The sequence below is a fragment of the Mastigoproctus giganteus genome, chromosome 9, assembly GCF_048544385.1.
Source record: "Mastigoproctus giganteus isolate SK-2022 chromosome 9, ASM4854438v1, whole genome shotgun sequence".
In the NCBI taxonomy this organism is placed as follows: Eukaryota; Metazoa; Arthropoda; class Arachnida; order Uropygi; family Thelyphonidae; genus Mastigoproctus; species Mastigoproctus giganteus.
Genome location: NC_143583.1, coordinates 113,436,582 through 113,459,324, shown reverse-complemented (window position 1 = coordinate 113,459,324; position 22,743 = coordinate 113,436,582). Strand labels below are relative to the sequence as shown.

General features: G+C 36.1%; 1 protein-coding gene across 1 annotated transcript; it reads left to right on the top strand.

Moving 5' to 3' along the window:
• The first annotated feature begins 30 nt into the window (after positions 1-30).
• Positions 31-21,770, top strand: LOC150080652 (TIMELESS-interacting protein). Its single transcript, XM_090381595.1, has 4 exons — positions 31-236; positions 10,051-10,126; positions 14,790-14,912; positions 21,463-21,770. Exons 1-4 carry the CDS (start codon positions 37-39, stop codon positions 21,751-21,753), a joined length of 690 nt encoding a protein of 229 aa, XP_090237721.1. The 5' UTR covers positions 31-36; the 3' UTR covers positions 21,754-21,770.
• The last annotated feature ends 973 nt before the right edge of the window (positions 21,771-22,743 follow it).

The window sequence follows — 22,743 nt, the reverse complement described above, 5'->3', positions numbered from 1 at the left end:
TTTTTTTTTTTTAATGCCATTATGGAGCAACTTGATATGGATGATTTAGTTAGAAACCTTGAAGAAGAAGATAATGAAAGTGATCTAGAAGAAAATGCAACTGATGATAAACAAACAGAAAACTATCCTGAACCAACTGATAAAGAGAATGCAGACATCACAGATGTGACTACTAAAAAAACTCCAGCAAAGAGGAAAGTAATACAGAAACCAAGATTTAAGTTGGATTCTGAAAGGTATGAATAACAATTGTTTTCTGCTCAAAGTTTTAAAAAGTTCTCATTTTTCCTCTGGTAATGAAAAATTTGGCAACCATAAGTAGCTAAAATTTATGCAACAGAGAACTGAAAGGAGTGGTCTTCAGCAATGCAGCATTCATTGGTTTTATGGTGGTCTCCATGAACGAAGAAAATCTAGATGACTTACAGATAGTAACATATAAATACAAACTGGTATGTTTTTGTTTACAAGAAACATCTTAAACCACAAGGAACCTTATCTTTTGACAGTATACAGTTTGTAAAGATAGAATTGGAGATGGACCTGCATGTAGAAGTGTGGCAATTTTAGTTAACAGCTGTATTCTAGTCTAACAAATCCCTCTTAATACTAGCCTAAAAGCAGTTATATCACCGGGAGCTAACTTTGCATGTAATGACATTGACAGTTTTGTCTTGCTTTTGTTTTACCCACAACTTTTATGCGTATTGTAGAACTTCAATGTCCATAACTCATTGTGGATGGGCACTGTGAGAAAACACAGAAATCAATTCCATGTCGACAACTGATAGAACAAACAGTAGGCGTGACAGATAATGTACTGATTGGTGCTTGAACACAACAGACAACGTGAATACTCCAGCATAACATAACCTATCCTTTTTTCACTAGCCTGCTTGAATCCATCCTGAATTAGTGGCATAAACTAACCTAACCGTTTGCCTGTAGTATGCCATGGTTCTCATGGAAACCTGACCTTAAAAACATACAAAGAAATCAGTAATATAGTTTTTTAAATAGCAGAAACACTCACAAACTCCAATAATCTGCTTTTAATAATGGGAAAAAGCCAATCATTACCTTGTCTCACACCTGCATGTCAATCAATATATTATCCTTCTCAACTTCTACTGCCAATAACATGCATCGTCTGTTTACTGAGAATATAAGGAGAAACTGTGGTAGCGGTCAACCAGTTTGTCCGGTAAGTTGCTTGTAGTTCTTGTGTTGGCTAATTTTACCTTAGCCCATTTTCCTACTCATATGTCATAGCAATAGATTAATGAACTTGTTCTGCTTTTTATCCTATACTGTTTGCATTTGTGCTTAGTTATTATTTGGAAAGTACACAGAAACCCTATTAGCAGTGAGCACTAGTGATAGGTAATTGAGAGGTTTTAATCAATTCATTCAGTAGTGGCAAATAATTTTATTATGCACATATCAATTCAAATGGTTAGTGGTATTACTACAAATGGGCATAATCGAGGATACAATTGATTCATTTTATTATGACAAATTATTCAGCTTGTTCAGTTATAATCCTAATTTATTCAGTTATCAGTGTCTTGGTTGGTAATGATTATTCTCATGATGTTAACATTCCAAATGATTTTTAGTATATGTCACTCTTTGAGAGAATTGTTTTGATTAATTTTATTCAGTCATATTAAAAGTGGCTTTTAATTTGCATAAAATTTTCATATTGTTTGTACATCAGATTTATTAAAAAATACATTAATATGTAATAACACTGATCAGTAACATTTAATGTTCTTACATTCTTTGGTGAATCTGATTTTTTTTTTTTTTTTTTTTTTTTAAGGCATATTTGCAGATTGTTAACGTATATTCTCTTAATTCCCTATAAAAGTTTAGGATCAGTTCTGGCTCAATTTCATCCAATTTCCGCCACCCACAGAAGTGGTGGGGGATCAGATCAATAGCATAATTTCAACATTTCATATATTTCATTGGTCCCTTGGGAAGCCTTTAAGGCAATTATGATCCTCCCTCTCCGATCACCCTACATAATCGTGATTAATCTGGAACAACAGCTCTGACCCCTTTCAAATTTTCAGCACCTGTTTAAATTATTCCTTTGCACCTTTGTTCCAAATATCATGTCAGTAGGTTGACCCATATCCCAAGTTCTTCTCTTGAACATTACATGGTGAAGTTCTGATAAACACTTCCTAAGTATAATATGAATATGAATGCACCTGAAATGTAACCTACATTTCCTGACTTTTTTTTTTTTTTAGGCATTCACTTATGCATAAAGTCTGTTGTTTTCACTAGGTCTGTCTGCATATAGAAACTCAACTCCCAGTGGATAGATTTTAACGAAATTTTACACTTGGATCTTTTAGAAAAGTACAAACCTTTCTCAGACTAATACAAATTTGGCATTTTTTAACATAAAACTTTCAGTAAGCAACCTCTATACACAAATCAAAGTATGTGTCAGATGTTTGGACACTCCTCTTCAAGGGAAAAGTCGGATTGACACCAAGATTTCAGAATATCTTCTTTTGATACTCCTTTAGGAGCTTTTAGGAAGCCAATGGCTTCCTTTCACTATATGCTAAATATTATTATTATATTACATTTGTAGTCTTAATTCTTCCCAAATTCTTGGCATCGAGCTGAATTTAGCCACTGACATAAAACAGGGAAAAAAATAAAGGATCATGAACATTGTAATCGAAATATGGTAAACCTGCTGGAGTAACATGAGTTAAGTACCATCACCAAAACATTCATCCCGAACATAACATTTATAAACCCCAAAGTTAGTCAATGGTTCCAGCTGGGCACAAATGCTACATTCCTGCTTATGGGACATGCTCCTTCCATGCCAAACTTTCTGAACTAAAACTCAGTGACATTCAAATTTGCTGTTGCAGGGATCCTGAAACTTTGTGTGTGCTCTTTTATTTCTGCCCTTGTATTAAGCATACAGGGACAAGAAATAAGTGCCTTGTTGGGTAGCTATCTACCCAACAGGGCACTTATTTCTCCTGACCACGAAGAAAAATTAATTGAATCAAATCAAGCTTTGAAAGCATTCTGATTATATGCAGTAGCACTGCATTCATTAAATGAAAAAGTCGGTAATTGGCAAAACAGTCATGGAAATAGGATATCACCAGTTTGAAGCAAAACAATTCAAGACGATAGCAGACTCACTAATTTTCCTGTGACTGGTTAAAAATTCCCTGTACTTTTTTCAGGCAGAACAAGCCATCCTTCTGCAGCTTGCCTTTGTACATAATTCCTAGCCCTCTCATGCTGTTCCACTCCCACTGATATCCCCCCACTGCCTGTGAAAGGAAGGTTTGCACCTCTTCCCCTTTGCACTGGTTTCCTCAGTATCAGGAACAAAGTGAGGATCACAGGAGGGGGGGGTTTCAGCTGGCCTTGAGCACTCTTAACTTTTGTGCATCTGTCTAAGATGCATGTTGCATTACATTGACAGCATTACCAAGCTCATATCAACCTGTGGCTTACTATAGACTTGTCCTCATATTGATTGCCTTAGTGCCATACTAACTAACCTTGGATGATATCTTCTGGAGCTGTAGGATCAATGTTTTATCCTGGATAGGCTAACATGCACATCACAACCTTATCTCCCCCTACCTATCCCCTAATCTACTAACCTAACATAGTACTAAGCTCCTTTCTCCTCCACCAAAATTAAGCTATAAAACAAAAATAAATAAAAAAATATTAAAAACCTACCAACCTTACTAGGAATTAACCTTTCCCCTTACAAAAAAAAAAAAAAAAAAAGAAAACAACCTTTAACTCCTCCTGTGCATGTCAACTTCGCCTCTCTGTTTCTCTCACCTCCTGTTCAAGCAGATCATGTCTCACTCCATTTCAAATTCACCTTCTAATAACAAGAGCACACTTGAATCTCTAACATAAAATCAAATCATAACCTTTACCAAAACGAAAACAACTGTCTTTGGGACTGATTAGAATTGCATATTTCACTGTCTTTTGTTTAGCCTACATCTTTGGAGTCTGGGCTGTACCCTCATCCCAGACTGGAGGTGGGGGTACACCACACTAACACCCAGTAATTGTATCTGCCCAGCTGTAGTAGCTGTCAAATATCTGGCATTTCAGAGAGGTGTGTGTGTGTGTGGTACTTTTGTCCCATAGCTTCCTCCCTTTTGGACATTTCTGTCAAGCTATGCATTTGCTGCATAGCAGCACACTATAGCTCCATATTCTGCTGCTCTTTCTGTGGGGGGGTTCCTTTCTTTCTCACCTTTCCTATTTCCATCTCCCCCAGTACGGGCGCCTCTGTAGCCAGGTGGGAAGGAGCAGCAGTGCGTAGCACACGCTTCTTGATTAGACCGGGGTTCGAGCCTGTCACCACCAAATACGGAGGATGCGGAAAGATCATTCAGGGAATGACCACCGCAAATCCCGGAGCAATATGGCCTTAGTTGCTAATGCTCCTAAAAACCAAATAACAAACAAACAAACAAAACTCCCCAGTACACAGTCCTTATTCCCTATCTTTTATATTTCATTCTCTTTCTTTCTTTTCCCTCAACCCCCAAACTGTTGAAGGCAATCCAGTACAGTGCATGTGTATATGGCTGCCTCCTAATGACAGGAGACATCTAGCCACCAGCTCTTTGGATGAGACCTAGTGGCTGATTGCTAAATGACAAGTCATACATACAACACAACATGGCAACACAGAACCTACACCACTACACATGACTGACTATGCAGAGATGCTAACATAAAGAAACAATGGCAGATTTTAGAGGAATCCTCAGATGCTGCCCAGAAAGACCACGTGTACAAATCCTTTCTGTATATGCTTACTGTATATAAGTTTTTCATCACCAATATCAGAGTGGCATTATGTTTCTGATATCCATATATTATCTGCATTTGATGACTTTAACCAATACTTGAGATTCATCAAATTTATTTACTGTGCTCCTAGCATTAATGTACATATATGTATATGTTTTGAGGTGCTTTAGCTGTGTGAAGTGTCTGTTGGCTTCATCATGTCTGTCTGTCTGTCCATGCAATAACTTGTCTCCAAACAGAATGGATTTTAATAAAATTTTATATTTAGCTCAACAAATCTTTCTATAAGATTTGCTGAGTCATCCCAAATTTTATTAAAATCGGACCAATAGAAATCCAATAGAAATTAGTATTTCTTTGTCTTGACTCTCGATTAATGAATTTTCAAAAATGAATTTATATTTGGTTCTGTTAAAAAGGTTTGTTGAGCCATCCCAAATTTCATTAAAATTAGGCTAATAGAAATCCAGCAGTTATTTCTTTTTTTGTATACATATCACACAGTCCATCCATATACCATATATTGTAGTTGAAGCAGTAGATATTGTTTGTTATGAGGCACTGATTGAAGGAATGAATAGGCAATGTGGCAGATGCATTGAAACAGAATGCTCTTGGTTTATGCATAAAACTCGATGCTTTTTTTTTTTTTTTTTGTTATAAATCATAAATTATTATTATTTGCTAATACACCTAAAATGTAACACACTACGTACATCAACTAACTTGTTGCTCTTAATAACCTTAATAATATTAGCAAATACAAGTAAACACATGGGTTGTGTTAGGGTACAAGTAAACACATGGGTCGTGTTAGGGTAGCTAAGAATAGAAACAGGTGCATGTAAACCTGCGTGTACACCAATGCTAGGAGTTTGGTAAATAAATTTGATGAATTTGAGGTATTGCTCAAAACATCAAAGGCAGATATTGTTGGGATATCAGAGACGTGGTGTCACACAGATATAAGTAATGCGGAACTGGAATTTGGGGAATACAATGTGTATAGAAAGGATAGACAGGACAGGAGGGGAGGAGGGGTAATGCTATTAGTTAAGAAACACATAAAGTCCAAGGAAGTGAAGCCAGTCGACATCGATGGACAGGGCAGTGTCGAGTCAGTTTGGTGTGACATAAGCATAGGGAAATCAAAATTGAGAGTAGGAGTGTGCTATAGGCCTAATGACTCTGATGAGTATAATAAGATATTGTACAGGGAAATAGAGTGGACCCGTAAATCAGAGAGTCTTATAATGGGGGATTTTAATTTCCCAGATATTGACTGGAATTTGTGGGTTGGTCACTCGCATACTAGCAAGGCTTTTGTGGATTTATTCGATGATTGTTTTCTACATCAGCATGTTCATGAGGCAACAAGAGGGAGCAATACTCTTGATCTGATTATCAGTAGTGATTCTTCATGCATTAAGAATCTTCAGATAAATGAACCACTAGGTGGCAGTGATCACAGTGTGTTGAAGTGGGATTTACTCAAGGAGGTAACTACCATCAGAGGTAAAGGGAAGGGTTTTTGTTTTCGTAAAGGCGACTATGATGGTCTGAGACAGTATTTAAATTCTATACAGTGGGACCAACTGATGATGTTACCAACAGCAAACTCAAAATGGGAAGCATTCAAGGAACTAATCTTGAAGGCTACCAGGCTATACATACCAACTAAGAAATATTGTTCAAGGTTTAGGCCTAAATGGTTGTCAGATGAACTAATGAGACATGTGGCAGAGAAGAAAAATGCATGGGATACATACAAATTAACACATGACATTGAAGCCTATGATAGATATAAGTTGGTCTGTAACCAAGTCACAAAGGAGATTAGGCAGGCAAAGGCAGACTACGAAAAATACTTGGCAAAGGATGCAAAGAAAAACAGAAAAGAGTTCTTTACATATTTAAACTCAAGAAGGAAAGGGATGAATCAGATTGGTCCACTGGATATTGATGGTTCAACAGTTGAGGATCCTGCTCAGGTGGCTAACAATCTAAACGAGTATTTTGCATCTACATTCACGCATGAGGAGTTATTCAGGAAGGAGAATGATGTAGGTAAAGTAAACATTGGCAGTGAGCTGGATGATTTTGTAATAACTGAGAGGAAAGTGGAGGAGAGATTGTTGAGGATAAACATAAAAAAGGCACCTGGGGTGGATGGGATCTATCCAGTTATATTAAAGGAGGCAGCAAAGGAAGTAAGCAAACCCCTAGCCATAATTATGAGAGCTTCTTTGGACTCAGGGGAGGTACCCATAGACTGGAGATGTGCAAATGTAACCCCAATTCACAAAGGAGGATCAAAGGCTGACACAAGTAACTATAGACCTGTTAGATTAACTTCTGTTCCAGGTAAATTAATGGAGGCACTGGTTAAAGAAGCACTGCAGGATCATCTAGACAAGAATTCAGAGGCATCTCCGTAGCCAGGTGGGAAGGAGCAGCAGTGCGTAGCACACGCTTCTTGATTAGACCGGGGTTCGAGTCCGTCACCACCAAATACGGAGGATGCGGGAAAGTCAGGGAATGACCACCGCATATCCCGGAGCAATATGGCCTTAGTTGCTAATGCTCCTAAAAACCAAATAACAACAACAAGAATTCAGTTATAGCTCAGACGCAGCATGGTTTTGTTAAGGGCAGGTCTTGCCTGACCAATTTGATTGGATACTATGATGTAGTCACAAAAGAACTGGATGCAGGGAATAACTTTGATATTATATATTTGGATCTTAGAAAGGCTTTTGATACTATTGCACATGGAAGACTACTGCACAAATTGGAGCAGTGTGGCATTGGAGGCAAATTGCTGCTATGGATAAGGGGATGGTTGAGTGGCAGAAGACAGAGAGTGGTAATCAATGGACACTGCTCGTCGCAGTGTCCATTGATTACCACTCATTGATAATGTTATTAGTGGAGTTCCTCAGGGTTCAGTGTTGGGTCCGTTGTTGTTTTCGGTGTTTATGAATGATATTGATGATGGGATATCAAGTTTAATGTCCAAGTTTGCAGATGATACAAAGGTTGGCAGGGTTGTTAAGGACACCACTGATGCTATGCTGCTGCAACAGGATCTGGAAAGGTTGAACAGATGGGCTGAGAGGTGGCAAATGAAGTTTAACATTGACAAATGTAAAGTACTACATATGGGAAAGAGTAACCCCAGAGCAACGTATCAACTCTGCGGTACTACACTGACAGTGGTGGAGAATGAAAAGGACCTGGGGGTAATTGTGCAGGCAGATATGAAGTTCTCTGAGCAGTGCAGACGAGCTGCAAGAGTAGCTCATGGTGTCTTGTCAATGATATACAGGAATTTTTCTAGCAGGGATAAGGAGGTGATTATTCCCTTGTATAAGGCAATGGTTAGGCCACATCTTGAGTACTGTATACAGGTCTGGAGGCCTCATTTCAAGAAGGATGTAGAGCTGCTGGAACGGGTACAGAGAAGGGCAACAAGATTAGTGAATGGAACAAAGGGTTGCTCTTACGAAGAAAGGCTTAAGTTTTGCAAATTACAGAGTCTGGAGACTAGGCACCGGCGAGGTGATCTGATAGAGGTGTATAAGGCTTTGAATGGTTTGAGCATGCTCAATGCCAATGGGATTCTTCATCTTGCTCAGAATAATCACCTCAGAGGGCATAAATTCAAATTGAGGAAGGACGGATGTCGGATAGATGTGCGGAAATTTGCCTTTGGCCAGCGGGTGGTTGGTTGGTGGAACCGACTTCCATCACTTGTTGTTGAAGTTGATAGCCTAAACAAATTTAAAGCTCAACTGGACAGGTATTTCGAACGAACGGAGGGGTGAAATGGGAGTGGTGTGTGTTTTTTTTTTTTTTTTTTTTTTTGGCTGATGCTGAATAAGCTTGCTTTCTTGCATCATATGCCTCTACTAATGCTAATGCTAAAATATTTATGCACCCCTTCCATATAAGTGTATCTCATCCCTGTAAAAACATTCTCTCCTGTTAACAAATACATGCCATTCCGAGAAAGATTCCACCCCATGAGCTTTGCACAATCTGTCCAAAGCCAAATTGATTGTTAAGACTTTCATCATGTACTCCCTCTTATTGTATATGGACAAAATTCCAGACACTTTCAAATTTAACCTTAGCTAGCAGCTTTTTCTCAACATTGCCTTATACCTGCTAAATAAAATCTTAGATTGCCTGTCCTTAATACCAACAGGTATGACGATATCACCTTTTGCACCCTTGCCATTTATCACTGATGTGGCACTTATTATTATTATTATTATTATGATTAGTCCTATGGTGCAAGGAAGCCTGAGGCTTATGCTGCACTAGCCAAAAAAAAAAAAAAAAAAAAAAAATCCCTAGTTACCCTGAGAGAGAGAGAGAGAGAGAGAGAGAGAGAGAGAGAGAGAGAGAGAGAGAGAGAGAGTAGAAAGGAATCACCAAGAAAGAGAAGAATGATGATATCCAGCTGAGGATCCTGGGTTTGCCAAGCCCATACTCACCAGATGTGAGCCTCTGGGGTTATCCTTTGGTTGAGTGTGAGGATTCCTCATGTTGCATGGGTGGGAGTCATGCATTTGCACTGCTAGAGGTGAATGCTTTAGTTTTTTTTTTTTTTTTTTTCCTTCATGATTTTGTCTTAATTTGACTGTTAGATTACCTCACTAATGAGGTACCAGAATTGTACTTTGCTAAGTATACTCCTAATTGTTCATTAATATGCTCTGTTAGTACAGTATTGTTCTTTTTTTTCTACAATAAAATGCTTCTCACAAAACTTTTCATACTTTCTCTTTGTTTTTTTTTTTTTTTTTTTTTCCCTGGCTGGAAGCCAGTCTGTATTAAAAATTTTTCATTTTTGGTTCTGACATTCCTAAAATGTTTCATACCTTCTTCAACTAATTACAGTCCTTCAGTTTGGATTATTAGTAGCTGATCTCAGGCAAAGAGGTAGCTGATTAGTAGCTGATCTCAGCAAGGGGGTTTTCATCCTGTATGATATGCAAGTCCCTTTGAACATATTTGACCTGGAACACTATGACCAAAGCAGTTATCATGTAAAAGTTCCTAAACAACAAACAGCATCTATAGATGAATAGGTTGCTTAATTGCTCTCTATATAATTTCTACATGTTTTGCAAGATTTTAAAACTGTTTTTGGCAATAATATATTCTTTAATATTTTTCTACTTATTAAAGGCTTTGTGGTAACAGAGGAATACCAGAACTTCCAAAATACTTTGAAAATGAAATCTTTAAAGGAAAAGGACATGAAGTAAGTTTATTCAAAATAAAGCTTTTATCATAAATAAATAAATTGAGGACTAACTTGTAATCTATATTTTGCAGCCAGCAGGTTTTCATTTTCCATGAGCAGATACTATGGTCTTAATACCTAAGATAGAATAAGCTACCTTACAAAGCATCACTTTTAAACGATACTTTTTTACTTTTGGCCACCAATTTGCCATTCGGTCATAAATTTAAAATACAGGACACCTACAATAATGTTTCAAGAATTAGTGGTCTCTGTTAGCAAATCTCTGACGACTTGTAACAAAGCAATTCTGTAAGAAACTGCAGTGCCACGAAATAAATCTTTTCCTATATTAGAGCTGGCAAACCAGTGGCACATATGACATGCATAGGAAAATACATGAGCATGCAACCACCCATAAAATAGTTTATATTATAAAAACAGTTTTTTTTTTTTATTATTTGAAGACATTTGTTTTATGATCTTGTCAGTCACATCTAGCAGAGAAAACCTAAGTGCAATTGTGTACAGAATTATACAGCAACAAAATTCTGATTAGAAAATCAAGTATTATTATCTTTATTTATTATTTTTATAATAACAGTAACAGCTGTTTACTAATTTTAACCAGGTTCTTTTTTTTTTTTTTTTTTTTTCCCTGTGGTACACAAAATTTGTTATTTTTGTTTTTGTTAAAAAATTTTTTTTTTTGTTTATTTAGCATGTAGGGAAGAAAAGATTCACCATCACTGCCCTATATAATTTGCACTGCAAGTTTTCAGCTCTCATGAGTAAACACTATAGTCTTAATACATTAGATTGGATAAACTCTTAATCATGAGTTGCCATGAGAAGCACTACTTTTAATCCTCCATTTCTAGCACCCCAAAATGGAACGAATATGCATGATGTCTATGAGAAACCTTTTTTGTTTGAATTATAAAAAAAAATTATTATTTATTTTATTAATTACAATTTACTAAACTCAGTTGAAAAATATTGAACAAAAATAAATGAGAGAAACCAGTAATAATGAAAAAGAATGTTTTTATTGTAACTTATGAATATTGTACAGTTTAATTTGTGATGTTATTCAAAATATTTGTTTACTGGTTGCAGTTAAAAGGGAAAAAAAATTAGAAAATTGCTGTGGTCAAGTCAGACGGTACAGAAGTATATGCACTTAAGTGACCATGGTTTAAGGCTGCATTACTAATAAATATGGTGATGTTGCTCTATTTTCTGTTTCTTGTGAATCCCTGACTTTGTGGCCTTCACAGAGTATAAACAAAATAAATATTTGTGTGTGAGTGGGTGCAAGGCTTTTGCTGTAAACTACATGTTTACAGCTTTACCGAGTCCTCACTCGATATCTTCATAGGGGTGTACAGTTACTTTTGATCATATAGTTTATATAAATGATAGTATGTTTTGGAATTTGGATGTTGGAAGTAAGATTGGAACAAAATTTTCAGCAAATTTTAAAACCGGCATAGCAAGATACAGATTTGAGGGACTTTGAACATGACATGGTAATTAGTTCCAGACATGCCAGTATGATTGTCTAAGAAACTGCAACTCTACCAAGATTTTCACATATGACTCGGATGTATCGAAATTGATCCAATAAACAAATAAAATCCATCCAATGGTGATCCTATGGTCAGAAACAATGATTTAGTGACAAATGGGCCTGGAGTACTGGGGTCCATAGTTTAACGAATAGATATTTATTGTATATCCAGTATAAAATGAAATATAAGTACAATTTCAGTTCAGTAGCTTTCGGAACTCGTGTCCCTTCGTCAACTGACAAATTTGAATACATTACAAGCAAAGTGTGGCACGTTACTCATTCGTCATTGTTGTAGCACGGACGTGTGCTGCCTTGCGCCAGTGATCATCCATCAATAAAACGGTTGTCTCCAGGATTGGATGTATACGCATGCCTTTCTGGCGATTTAATGCCTTAGGGTTGTTCATTATGTTTAGTGACTCTAGCCATAGGCGGTGGCGAAAGTGTCGCGCGTGGTCCACTATCTCAAAGTCGCGCTTGGGGTCAAGATCGTGGTTGGTAGCCCAAAAATGTTCTGCAAGCGCGGACTGGTCAGTTTCGGCAAGCCGGATTGCTCTGTCGTGTTCCGTGAGGCGATCCTGGAGACGTCTCGATGTCTCACCTACGTAGCAACTGTTACAAGCCCTACAGGTGATACGGTACACTACATCGCTGCGTAAGACAGGTGTGACAGGGGTCTTCACACCGGAGACAAGTGAACGTAGGTTCCTACCTGGTAATTGTACACATTTGATGTTGTAACTTCTCAGAATCTTCGAGATACGTCCTGACACTCCTGGATAGTACGGAATGTAGGCGGATGATATGCTGACTTGCTTCGGAGGTCTTGGGTTGGAAGTAAGTTCTTGTGCCTGTAACAAGCATCTGTTTAGTACATGGGATGGATAACCGCATCTGGTTAGGTCCGCCTTCACACGGGAGATCTCGTTACGTCTAATTGTGTCGGTGCTGGAATGGCTCCAGGCCCTGGAGAACAGGGTGCGGGCAGTGCTATTGAGATGGCTTGGAGCGTGGCCGGACCCGTAGTTGGTGAATTGACCGCACCACATGGGTTTGCGGTATACTGAGGTCTCTAGATGTGGGCCTACGCGATGCACTAACACGTCCAGAAACGGGAGCGAACCGTCCACCTCTGATTCTACGGTAAACTTGATGAACAACCCTAAGGCATTAAATCGCCAGAAAGGCATGCGTATACATCCAATCCTGGAGACAACCGTTTTATTGATGGATGATCACTGGTGCAAGGCAGCACACGTCCGTGCTACAACAATGACGAATGAGTAATGTGCCACACTTTGCTTGTAATGTATTCAAATTTGTCAGTTGACGAAGGGACACGAGTTCCGAAAGCTACTGAACTGAAATTGTACTTATATTTCATTTTATACTGGGTATACAATAAATATCTATTCGTTAAACAATGATTTATTTCTGACCTAGGATAACACTTGTGCAGATAAGTGTTATCCTAGGATAACACTTGTGCAGGATAACAGGAAGAATACATTCAGTCAAATAAAAGCCCAGCATAACAGTGATTGTACTGGGTTGTTATTTGACTGATGACCAAGCATTTCAAAATACACAACTCATCATACCCTGTCATGGATAGGGTATTGCAGCCAAAAATAAAACTGGGTTCTACTACTTTCAGCAAAAACAAGAAGGTATGATTGAGTAGACTTGGGAACACTGACATCGGGCAGTGGAGGATTGAAAAGACATTGCCTTGTTTGAACAAATCCTGGTTCCTGCTGTTTCACACTAGGGGGACAGAATATGGCAAAAACAGCATGAGTCCATGGACTGATGGACTTGTGCCAACACAATTTGGTTCTGACAGTACAGTGGTGTAGGTGGTGTTTTACTGGTAAATGTTTTGATGCCACAGGTTATCTGGAAATTTTTTTTGACCAGGCATATCCCTAATGTGTCCATCAGCAAATAGGGCCTTCCATCAGGATAATGCACCATGTCACAAGGCCAGAATTGTACAGAACTTGTTCTAGGAGCATGAGAGTGTATTCAGCTTACTGCAATGAGCTACCCAGTCACCAGATCTCAATTGAATTAGAGCACCTGTGGGATGAGATGGAACAAGCTCTTTGCAATAGTCCACAGTTATTCAGTTTGCAACTGTGGGAAGCAATTGGGTTAGCATTAACCAGCATCACTGTGTCACACTTTTGACACCACAAAGAATCCAGGCTGTTCTGAGGGGTAAAGAGTGACCTGTTCATTAGTTATGTATACCTAATAAAATGGCCACTCAATGTACTCTAGATATCACCAGAAAATCACTTACAACAATCTTAAGCTACATTATTTATGATACTTTCCCTATGAAGGTTTTCCCTCTCCTTCTCCTCTACAAAAACATTTCTATACATTTGGAACAGCCATTCTGATTCATTTTAAAACTTTGCTAGGAAGTTAACCCAGAGGTTTTAAAATTGTGGGTCATTACCCCATAATGTTTGAAGATGTTCACCACATCCTCAAAAGACAGTGATGTCTTTTGAGGCTTTGTGAACAACTATATATCACATGGACCATAAAGAAAATTATCAGCTGTGTACTAATATACATACCTCAGTCCCTGCCCATGTTGATTCAAAGTTAAATAATCTCCTCTAAGTAGAGTTTTACTGGAAACTTTAATGCCATTTGTGTAGACGATCTAACCAAGGTTATAAACAGATTCATCATTATAAAGGATTTTGAAGAAGATACTTGAATTTCTGCACACAGTTTAAGATGACTGGTTTAACATGAATTAGCTTCATCAGCATGTTGGGCATTTGAGTGGGAGCCTGGGTTGTAGTAATTCAATGTGCTCATGGTTCCATGGCCTCCTTTAATAAAATAAAATAAAAAATATTCATATTATCCATGATGATACTTGCCAGCTGAAAGCTTTCAAGTGTTTTGCAAACAACCTATTAATTTTAAGTTCTTAAAGAGGTGATAGGGTTTTGACAAACATGTTGAAACTACTACCCATGTAAAAATTAACTTTTAAAATGAACTTGATGAAAAAAAAAAAGAAAGATGGAATAAATAATATTATCTTTGTGGTTTGCTTCTTTCCCTTCCTGTCAGAAAGAAGATCTCAATAAGATGATGTCACATCTTGAACATTGGGCTCATCGTCTTCATCCTCGGCTAACATTTGATGATTGCCTTGAACAGATAGAGAAGCTGGGTAGTAAGAAACAAGTACAGGTAAATCAGCATAACTTCATTGCACTATTTTTATAGACATAAAGATATTAATATTATAAATATTAATACCTTCCCAGCTCTGTATTTCATCACAGTGCCTATGCAAAATTTCTGATATACAGAGTGGCCAAAGTGTAAGTAAATGTGTTTGTTCTCTATCAAGTAAAATGGTATAAGCTAAAGCTGTGCTTCTGAGAATAGGGAGAGTATGAACATATTACACTTCCTTTTTAAGAAAGGATGAGTAAAAGTTTGTGAACTGCACTAAAGATATTAAGCTCCGAAATTAAAATGGTATTACATAATACAGTGTCATTATAAGGACGATAGCATTATATTATACAAATAAATGACAGTGTGCTTTCCATTAGGAAATATGTTTATTCATGGGGGAATCATTGGTAACTAGTAATAGCATTGCAATTTGAGAGACCAGTGCCTTTAATGTGAGGACTTTGTTTCAGCACATATTATTTGTACTCCCTTCTACTTAGAAAATTCATGCAAATTCCACTAATTTTAGTAAAATTCTATCCAGTATTGGAATGGAATGTTTTAAAGTGCTTTAATTTTTTATTAGTTAATTGAAGCATATGATTAACTTAAATATTCACAAAAATGTTTAAATATTGTGAGGAAGACATACTTGGGAATTTATAATCAAGGCTTGGAATATATAGTAAAATTACTCAGTTAAAAACATTTAACTCCATGTAAGTTGTGAGCTAAAATTGCTAGTTTATTGAATTATGTCCCCATGCACTTTTAGTTGGTTAAAACTACCAGGTTAGTGAAATTGGCCCCATACTGAACAATCCTTTTCCATTGCAACAGTGCTCTGAAACTGACTTTTGAGATTGTTAACAATTATTTGCTAAGGAAACTGGTGTGTCCCCTCACAATAACTGTGCCTTCTGATGTCTGAATTGTTTAATTCAAACATTAAGAGACACAGTTATTGTGTCTCATAATGTAGGAGACACAATAACTGTGTAGGACACACCAGTTTCCTTAACAAAGATAATGATCTTTGTTTAAGAAAGTGAGCATTGATAATGATCATTCTCTTAATTCCGTCCCATATCTAAGCTATGAATTCATTACATCACAACATTACAGTTACCTTCCTTAATAGCATGAAGCCTCAGTATTCTTATTGGCAATTCTAACAATGCTGTTTACACCTCATATTACAAAAATCAGACTGGCACATGAACTGGAACTTGAGTACAGGTACTGTACTCAAGTTCCAGTTAGTGTGAGGGCATATTTAAAAGTCTCTGACTTATGATTTCCCCACCTACAATCCTCATTATCTGAAACTAAAACTACAACATATAAGACCAATCTACATCAGTAACAATAACAAATACCTTTTCCAGTTGTTCAGCTGGATCATGAACAAGATTATCACACAATTCTAGATTCTCCCCTACCATCTAAGCATGGATAAAATAGGTGGCTGCAGTCACCAAAAATTGTAGGGTCTATTGATAATAGGAAATTTAAACAATTCTCTCTCACTTGCACTGCATCATTCTGTCATATCACCAATTCCACATCAGACTGAAAAAACATACAAAGAACATACCAAGGAATACCACCCAGGAAACACGACTGCCAGTGACAACTTTTCATAGCATAACAGAAAATCATGCTTTCAATCTTAGACCACTGTGCATCCTATCAGGAAACTTAAAAAAGATATGTAAAAATTTCTTCCTACCTGTACCACTTGAAAAGAGGATAAATAACTATTCATCCTCCCCTTAAGCATCCAGTATACCTCAATTAACTTCAGCAGCTTTGTAATGACATTTGTATTACAAATGTCATTACAAATAAGAAAGCACAGAACTGGTATGCTGCTCCTATGTTGCCAAAGAACACCAAGCATTCTAATTTGATATGAGTTCTCCATCTCAGCCAGTATTTTGGATAATTGTGAAACAAAGGTATTGTTATATGTGTGTGAGATGTTATTCTTTATTTGTTGATCGGAACTGTTGGTAGTGTGAATAAAAACCAAGAAATTCAGCAACATATGGTTTAAAATAAATAAATTCTGTGTGCGGAACTTAATTAATTCTTAGACAGAGAAATGAAAAACTAGTTTAATCTGTACCAATGTTTAACAATAAGTTATAGCTGTTAGTTAGGCTCTGCTGTTAATTCAAGCTATGAGTTTCAGTGCATTTGTATACAAGATGTTTGATAACACATGGACAGGATGGATTCATGATCTGAAAATAATGGAAAAAAAAATTCTATATAAACATGTGTCCTAATCAAACAGTTACAAAGTTATGGCTGTCTGAATTTTAAAAAATGGCAATGGAGTTTTCAGCGGTGAAAGATAAATCAGAATATGCAAACATACCTAGTGAAATATGAGTTCACACTAGGTACATGTTTGCTTATTCTTTTTTATTTTTATCGAAAAACTCATAGCCATTTTTTAAAATTTAACCATAACCATTTAGAATTGGACAGGTTTATGTGAACTTCTTTTTCGTTGTTTTTATGTCTTTTTTATGTGTTTTTATTCAGCTGATGCTGAATATACAGCTCACATGTTATGGTGTGCCCTGTATAACTAGTAACGGAAGTGTAAGAGATGTATCACATCTAACTCTATGCACGTTTTTCGTACACTTGAACTATTTTATTTTATAGTTCGAAAATGTGAAGTTTTTAATTATATTAGTATTCTTGTATCACCTTATGATACCAAATATCCTTTATTTAAATTTTTATTTTATAAAACAGAATCTTCAAATACAAATGGCCTTTCCATGCAGTTATTTTGTGACTAATCTCAAGGATTATTTTGCACTTGGTTGGTTCAAATCATAGAGCCAGCCCTGGCTAGGAACGCACAATGTGATGTATTTATACAAATTGAATGTCACCCAATGCCAAAAAATAACCTTTTCTTTTTTTAGAGAAATTTTTTATTGTTTTTGCTTAGTCAATAATGGCTATAGCCTCTTATTCTTGAAATAACACGATTATCTCACTGAACATTTTGTTATCATCATCATCATCAGCCATTTTCAATCCACTGCAGGATGAAGGCCTCTCCAGCAACTTTCCAGTTCCTTCTGTTTTGTGCAATGGCCATCCATTTAGTACCCACAAACTCATGAATTTCATCTATCCATCTCCGCCATTGTCTTCCAGGTTTTCTTCTAGCTCCTCTTGGGTACCATTCTGTTACTTTCTTAGTCCATCTGTGATGTCTTTGAGTTATGTGTGTCCTGCCCAAGACCATTTTAGTTCTTTAGTTTTGATAAGAATGTCCTTTACTTGAGTTTGCTGCCTAATCCATGTGTTTCTCTTCTGATCTAACAGTCTGATTCCCAATATAATTCGTTCCATTCTTCGTTGTGTAGTTCTCAGCTTCTCTTCCATTCTTTTGGTGAGTACCCAAGTGTCACTTCCGTAAGTACATTGGTTCATTATTTTACATTTAAGACAAACTGGGATATTGCTCTTCAGTATGTGACTATATTTCCTGAATGCTATTCTTCTCTTGAGTTCCAGCCATTTATCATTATTACAGCTAATAACTTGTCCCAGATAAGTATATGACTCCACCTTTTCAATTACTGCTCCTTCAGTCATCATTACATTACTTGTTCATCATTACTTTTGTTTTAGCCATATTCACCTTTAGTCCAAAATCCTTACTAACTATGCATAACTGATTAAGATTTTCCTCTAATTCGTTGGGATCGTGGCTTATGACCACAATGTCATCTGCAAATCGTAAATGGTTTAGGTACTCTCCGTTCACATTGACTCCTTTCTGCGACCAGTCTAATTTTCTGAAAGCTTCCTCAAGGGCAGCAGCAGCAAACAGCTTCGGAGATATTGTCTCCTCGTCGAACTTCTTTCTCGATTTTAAATTTCCTAGTATCTTTCTCTAGTCTAATAAAGGAGGTAGCGTTCTCATATATTTTCTTCAAAATCATAATGTATGGGGTATCTATGCCTTGTCTTTCCAGTACCCAAAACATTGCCTTATGCTATATGGAGTCAAATGCCTTTTCATAATCCACAAATGCCAGGCATAAATGTGTTTTATATTCTTTTGCTTTCTCCATTAGCTGTGATATCACGTGAAGGTGATCCATAGTTGAGAATCCTGTCCTAAAGCCAGCTTGCTCTTTCAGTTGATTCTCATCAAGTATTCTTTCTAATCTGTTAGTAATGACCCTTGTGAACAACTTGTAGATGTGAGATAACAAGCTGATTGGTCTATAATTTCTGATTTATCTCTCCTTTCTTATGCAGCAAAACTATGATTGCATTATTCCACTCCTTAGGCATCACACCTTTTCTAATACATTTTGTGAAGAGTCTTGCCAGTTTTTGTGTTATGTCTCTTCCTCCCAATTTTAACAACTCTATAGTAACTTCATCTTCCCCTGTGGCTTTCTGATTCTTCATTTTCTTCAAAGCATGTTCTACCTCATCAGGAAGGATTTTGGGTATGTCGTAGGTGTTACTAATTTGTAATCCATCTTCCCCACTGCTCGCATCATTCCCTCACTCCTTGTATAATTCTCTATAGTAGTCTTCTGCTATTTAAATTATTCCTTCTCTGCTATTTATAAGTACACCATTGCTATTCTTCAGTTTCAGTATAATTTGTCTTTCTGTATTACTGCTCATGGCTGCTGATTTAAGTCTTTTGTTTTCCCTTAATGCTTTTGTTATAAGAATTCTCAAATATCACCAGCATTCAATTTGCAACTTTTTTTTTTTTTTTTTTTTTTAATGAAAACCCCAAACGTGAGAGGTATCAGAACCTATAGTACTTATTACCTTGCATGGGTTGGAGATTGAGAAGATGAACTGAATGATTCAATTTGCAACATTCCTCATATTCTGTCTTCTTGTGTATGGCATAATAATGACTGATTACCTGCCAAAAGGTAGAACAATTATAGGTGCCTATTATGCCAACTTACAAAATTATGGGAGAAAATCAAAATATGTAGGCATGGCATGCTGTCCAAAGGTGTGAGAATGCTTCAAGAAAATGCCCCAGTTCACACTTCTGAAATTGCAACAACACAAGCAGCCACTACTCGCTCGATCTTGCACCATTGGACTTCTTGTTTCCTTCCCTCAAATCATTTCTTTCGGGGGACCCACTTCCCTGACGACGAGACACTCATTTCTGCAACAGAGTCATGGTTCAAAGACAAACCTCATCACTTCTACAAAAACAATATCCGTAGCCTCATCCATCGATGGGAAAAATGTGTAAATCTGCACGGTGGCTGTGTAGAGAAGGACTAAAACCTGTGCCAAGAATCAACAGGCTAGCACCTCTGCAGCTAGGTCAGGGTGATTCTTGATTGAACCACCTTTGTAAGTTCCATAAAACTTCTTATATGTAAATCTAACTTTCTATGTCTCTTCAAATAAGTTTTGTACTTTTCTTCCATATTGACATACAATGATTTTTCTGTGTTCATCTATCTTTCTACAACTATAATATTTTTTGACATTTTTTATTACAGTCTTTAAGAGTTTGAGAAATATTAAATTCTGTTTCATTTTTTCTTGATTACATTTCTTACAGAATGTTGTTTCCATTTATGAAAGACATTTTTTTAAAAATTTTCTTAAGGATATTTTTAAAATAAATCGAAAAAAAAATTATAAATTAATAAAAATTAATAAATTAAAAAAATTATAAATAGAAATTGAAAAAAGACAAAGCTATTGTTCAATTTCAGCCAACTCTAGCTAAAAAATTAATAGATTTAAATGGTTTAATAGTTATATAGATTTAATACTTATCCAATGAAAAAAAAATTGAAAAAGTTCAAACAAAATAGGGAGAAAAAATAATTATAAAGTATTTCTACCTATAGATTTTGTAAAGAAATAAAAGAAAATATTTCCTCACTTAATAACGAAAAAAGTAAATTAACCTATAAAGGTATGAAAGATATTGGGAAAAAATAAGTCAGTTCATATAATTGACTTTGGGTTTAAAAATAGTCAAAAATATATATTTTTAAAATATACTGTTTTTAATTATAATAAGGATTTTATAGTCATTTGCCTGAAATCTACATTATTTTATTAAAAACATATTTAATTTTTTTTTTTTTTTTTTCAGTAGTTTATTTTAGAAAAATTTATATTTTTATGGGAAAAGGGGTGTTTTTACAGAGATCTGTTTCTTCACAATTAAAAGTGAGCTAGAATCTCTATTTCATATATTACTTTAATTACTCAACTTTCACTGACCCTTCTTCATTCTTTATTTAATGTAAACTAAATTGTGAATAAATTCTACCAGACATTTTAGATAGGCATTTGTTTGGTAAACTTGACTTGCTCTTTTTTACTTGTGGCTTCAAAATTTGTAGGGTTTTGTGTAATCTTATTCCTGTCTGTGAATTGGATTATCTTTATATGCAATTGAGCATATTGGAGTTAATTGTATAATTTTACCCAAACTTTGTAAATACTTTGCATTATGCAAAATGTTTTGTAACATTCTTTTTAATTTATTTTAAAGGTGTGCATAAAGAAACTAAGACTGGATTTGCCCATTTTGTCCGCAGACTTTATTTCCCATGACAAGGACAGTGATGTTGATAATGCTGATGAGCAGGACATTGTTGAAACCAATGAAATAAGTGACACTGTACAAAATAATGAGAAACTATTTGATGAGCTTATTAGAGAGCAAGAAGCTTCATTACATGTTAGCAAACATGACGCATACATGCCAGAATTTGCAAAGTTATCTAGTACAACAAATTCTGTAGAAGTTGTCAGTATACCAATTACAGCTGCGAAAGAGTGAAACATGATTATCATATTAACCCTCCTATTTTGATAAGTTCTCACATGAGAATTTTAATTTTCCATAATTTTATAATTCAAATTTAACTTAAGGTTAAGTCTGGATTACAAATTTTATTTATAATAAACATTTAAAAACCAGCACACTGTGATATTTAATGTTGTCAATAAAATAAGCCATGAAAGGTGCGGGTTAATTTACCATACAGTAATGATTATTTGTTTAAAATGCAAATTTAGATCTGTTCTATGTGTCACATATGAATATGTGTAATTTTCACCTACCTTAATGCTGTGAATAAAATAGGTGACAAATTAATTGTATAACATAATTTACCATAAAATAAAGATTATTTATTTAAAAATGCAAATTTTGGCATTTTCATCTCTCGTGTGACCCAACTGTTTGGTCACCCTGTCACTCCAAGCTGAGAAGACAAGGCTGTCTATGGGGATGGGATACAGTTAAATAGAAAGGGTGCAGAAATATTTGCTGATGCTATTGAGACAGTGTTAGGTGGTTCAGAAAACAGCTAGCTTGGAGGGGGGAATAGACAATGATTAACAATAGCAGCAGGCATAAGTGAAAATGATTCTTGAATTGCTTCTATTGGAATATACAACAGCCCAGAAAGAAAGGTACTGCAGATATCAAGGGCTGTTGTGGTTATCATGGAACAAGGAAATAAATGGGTTATGTTAGGATAACTAAGAACAAGAACAGTTGCATTATTTACATGTACACCAATGCTAGGAGCATAGTAAATAAATTTTATGGATTTGAAATGTTGGTAAAGTCATTGAATGCAGACATTGTGGGGATGTCAGATATGTGGTGTTACTCAGATATAAGAGATGTAGAATTTGAATATAGTGAGTACAATGTGTACAGAAAGGATAGGAGGGTTGGAGGGTTATACTCTTAGTTAAGAAGCACATAAACTCTAAGGCTGTGCATCCAGTTCATGTGCATCAGTTGGTGTGACACAAG

Coding starts and splice junctions, on each gene's coding strand:
- LOC150080652 (XM_090381595.1), top strand. CDS start 37: ATGGATGATTTAGTTAGAAACCTTGAAGAAGAAGATAATGAAAGTGAT. Junction 237..10,050: donor TTTAAGTTGGATTCTGAAAG/GTATGAATAACA, acceptor TACTTATTAAAG/GCTTTGTGGTAACAGAGGAA. Junction 14,913..21,462: donor GTAGTAAGAAACAAGTACAG/GTAAATCAGCAT, acceptor TTTATTTTAAAG/GTGTGCATAAAGAAACTAAG.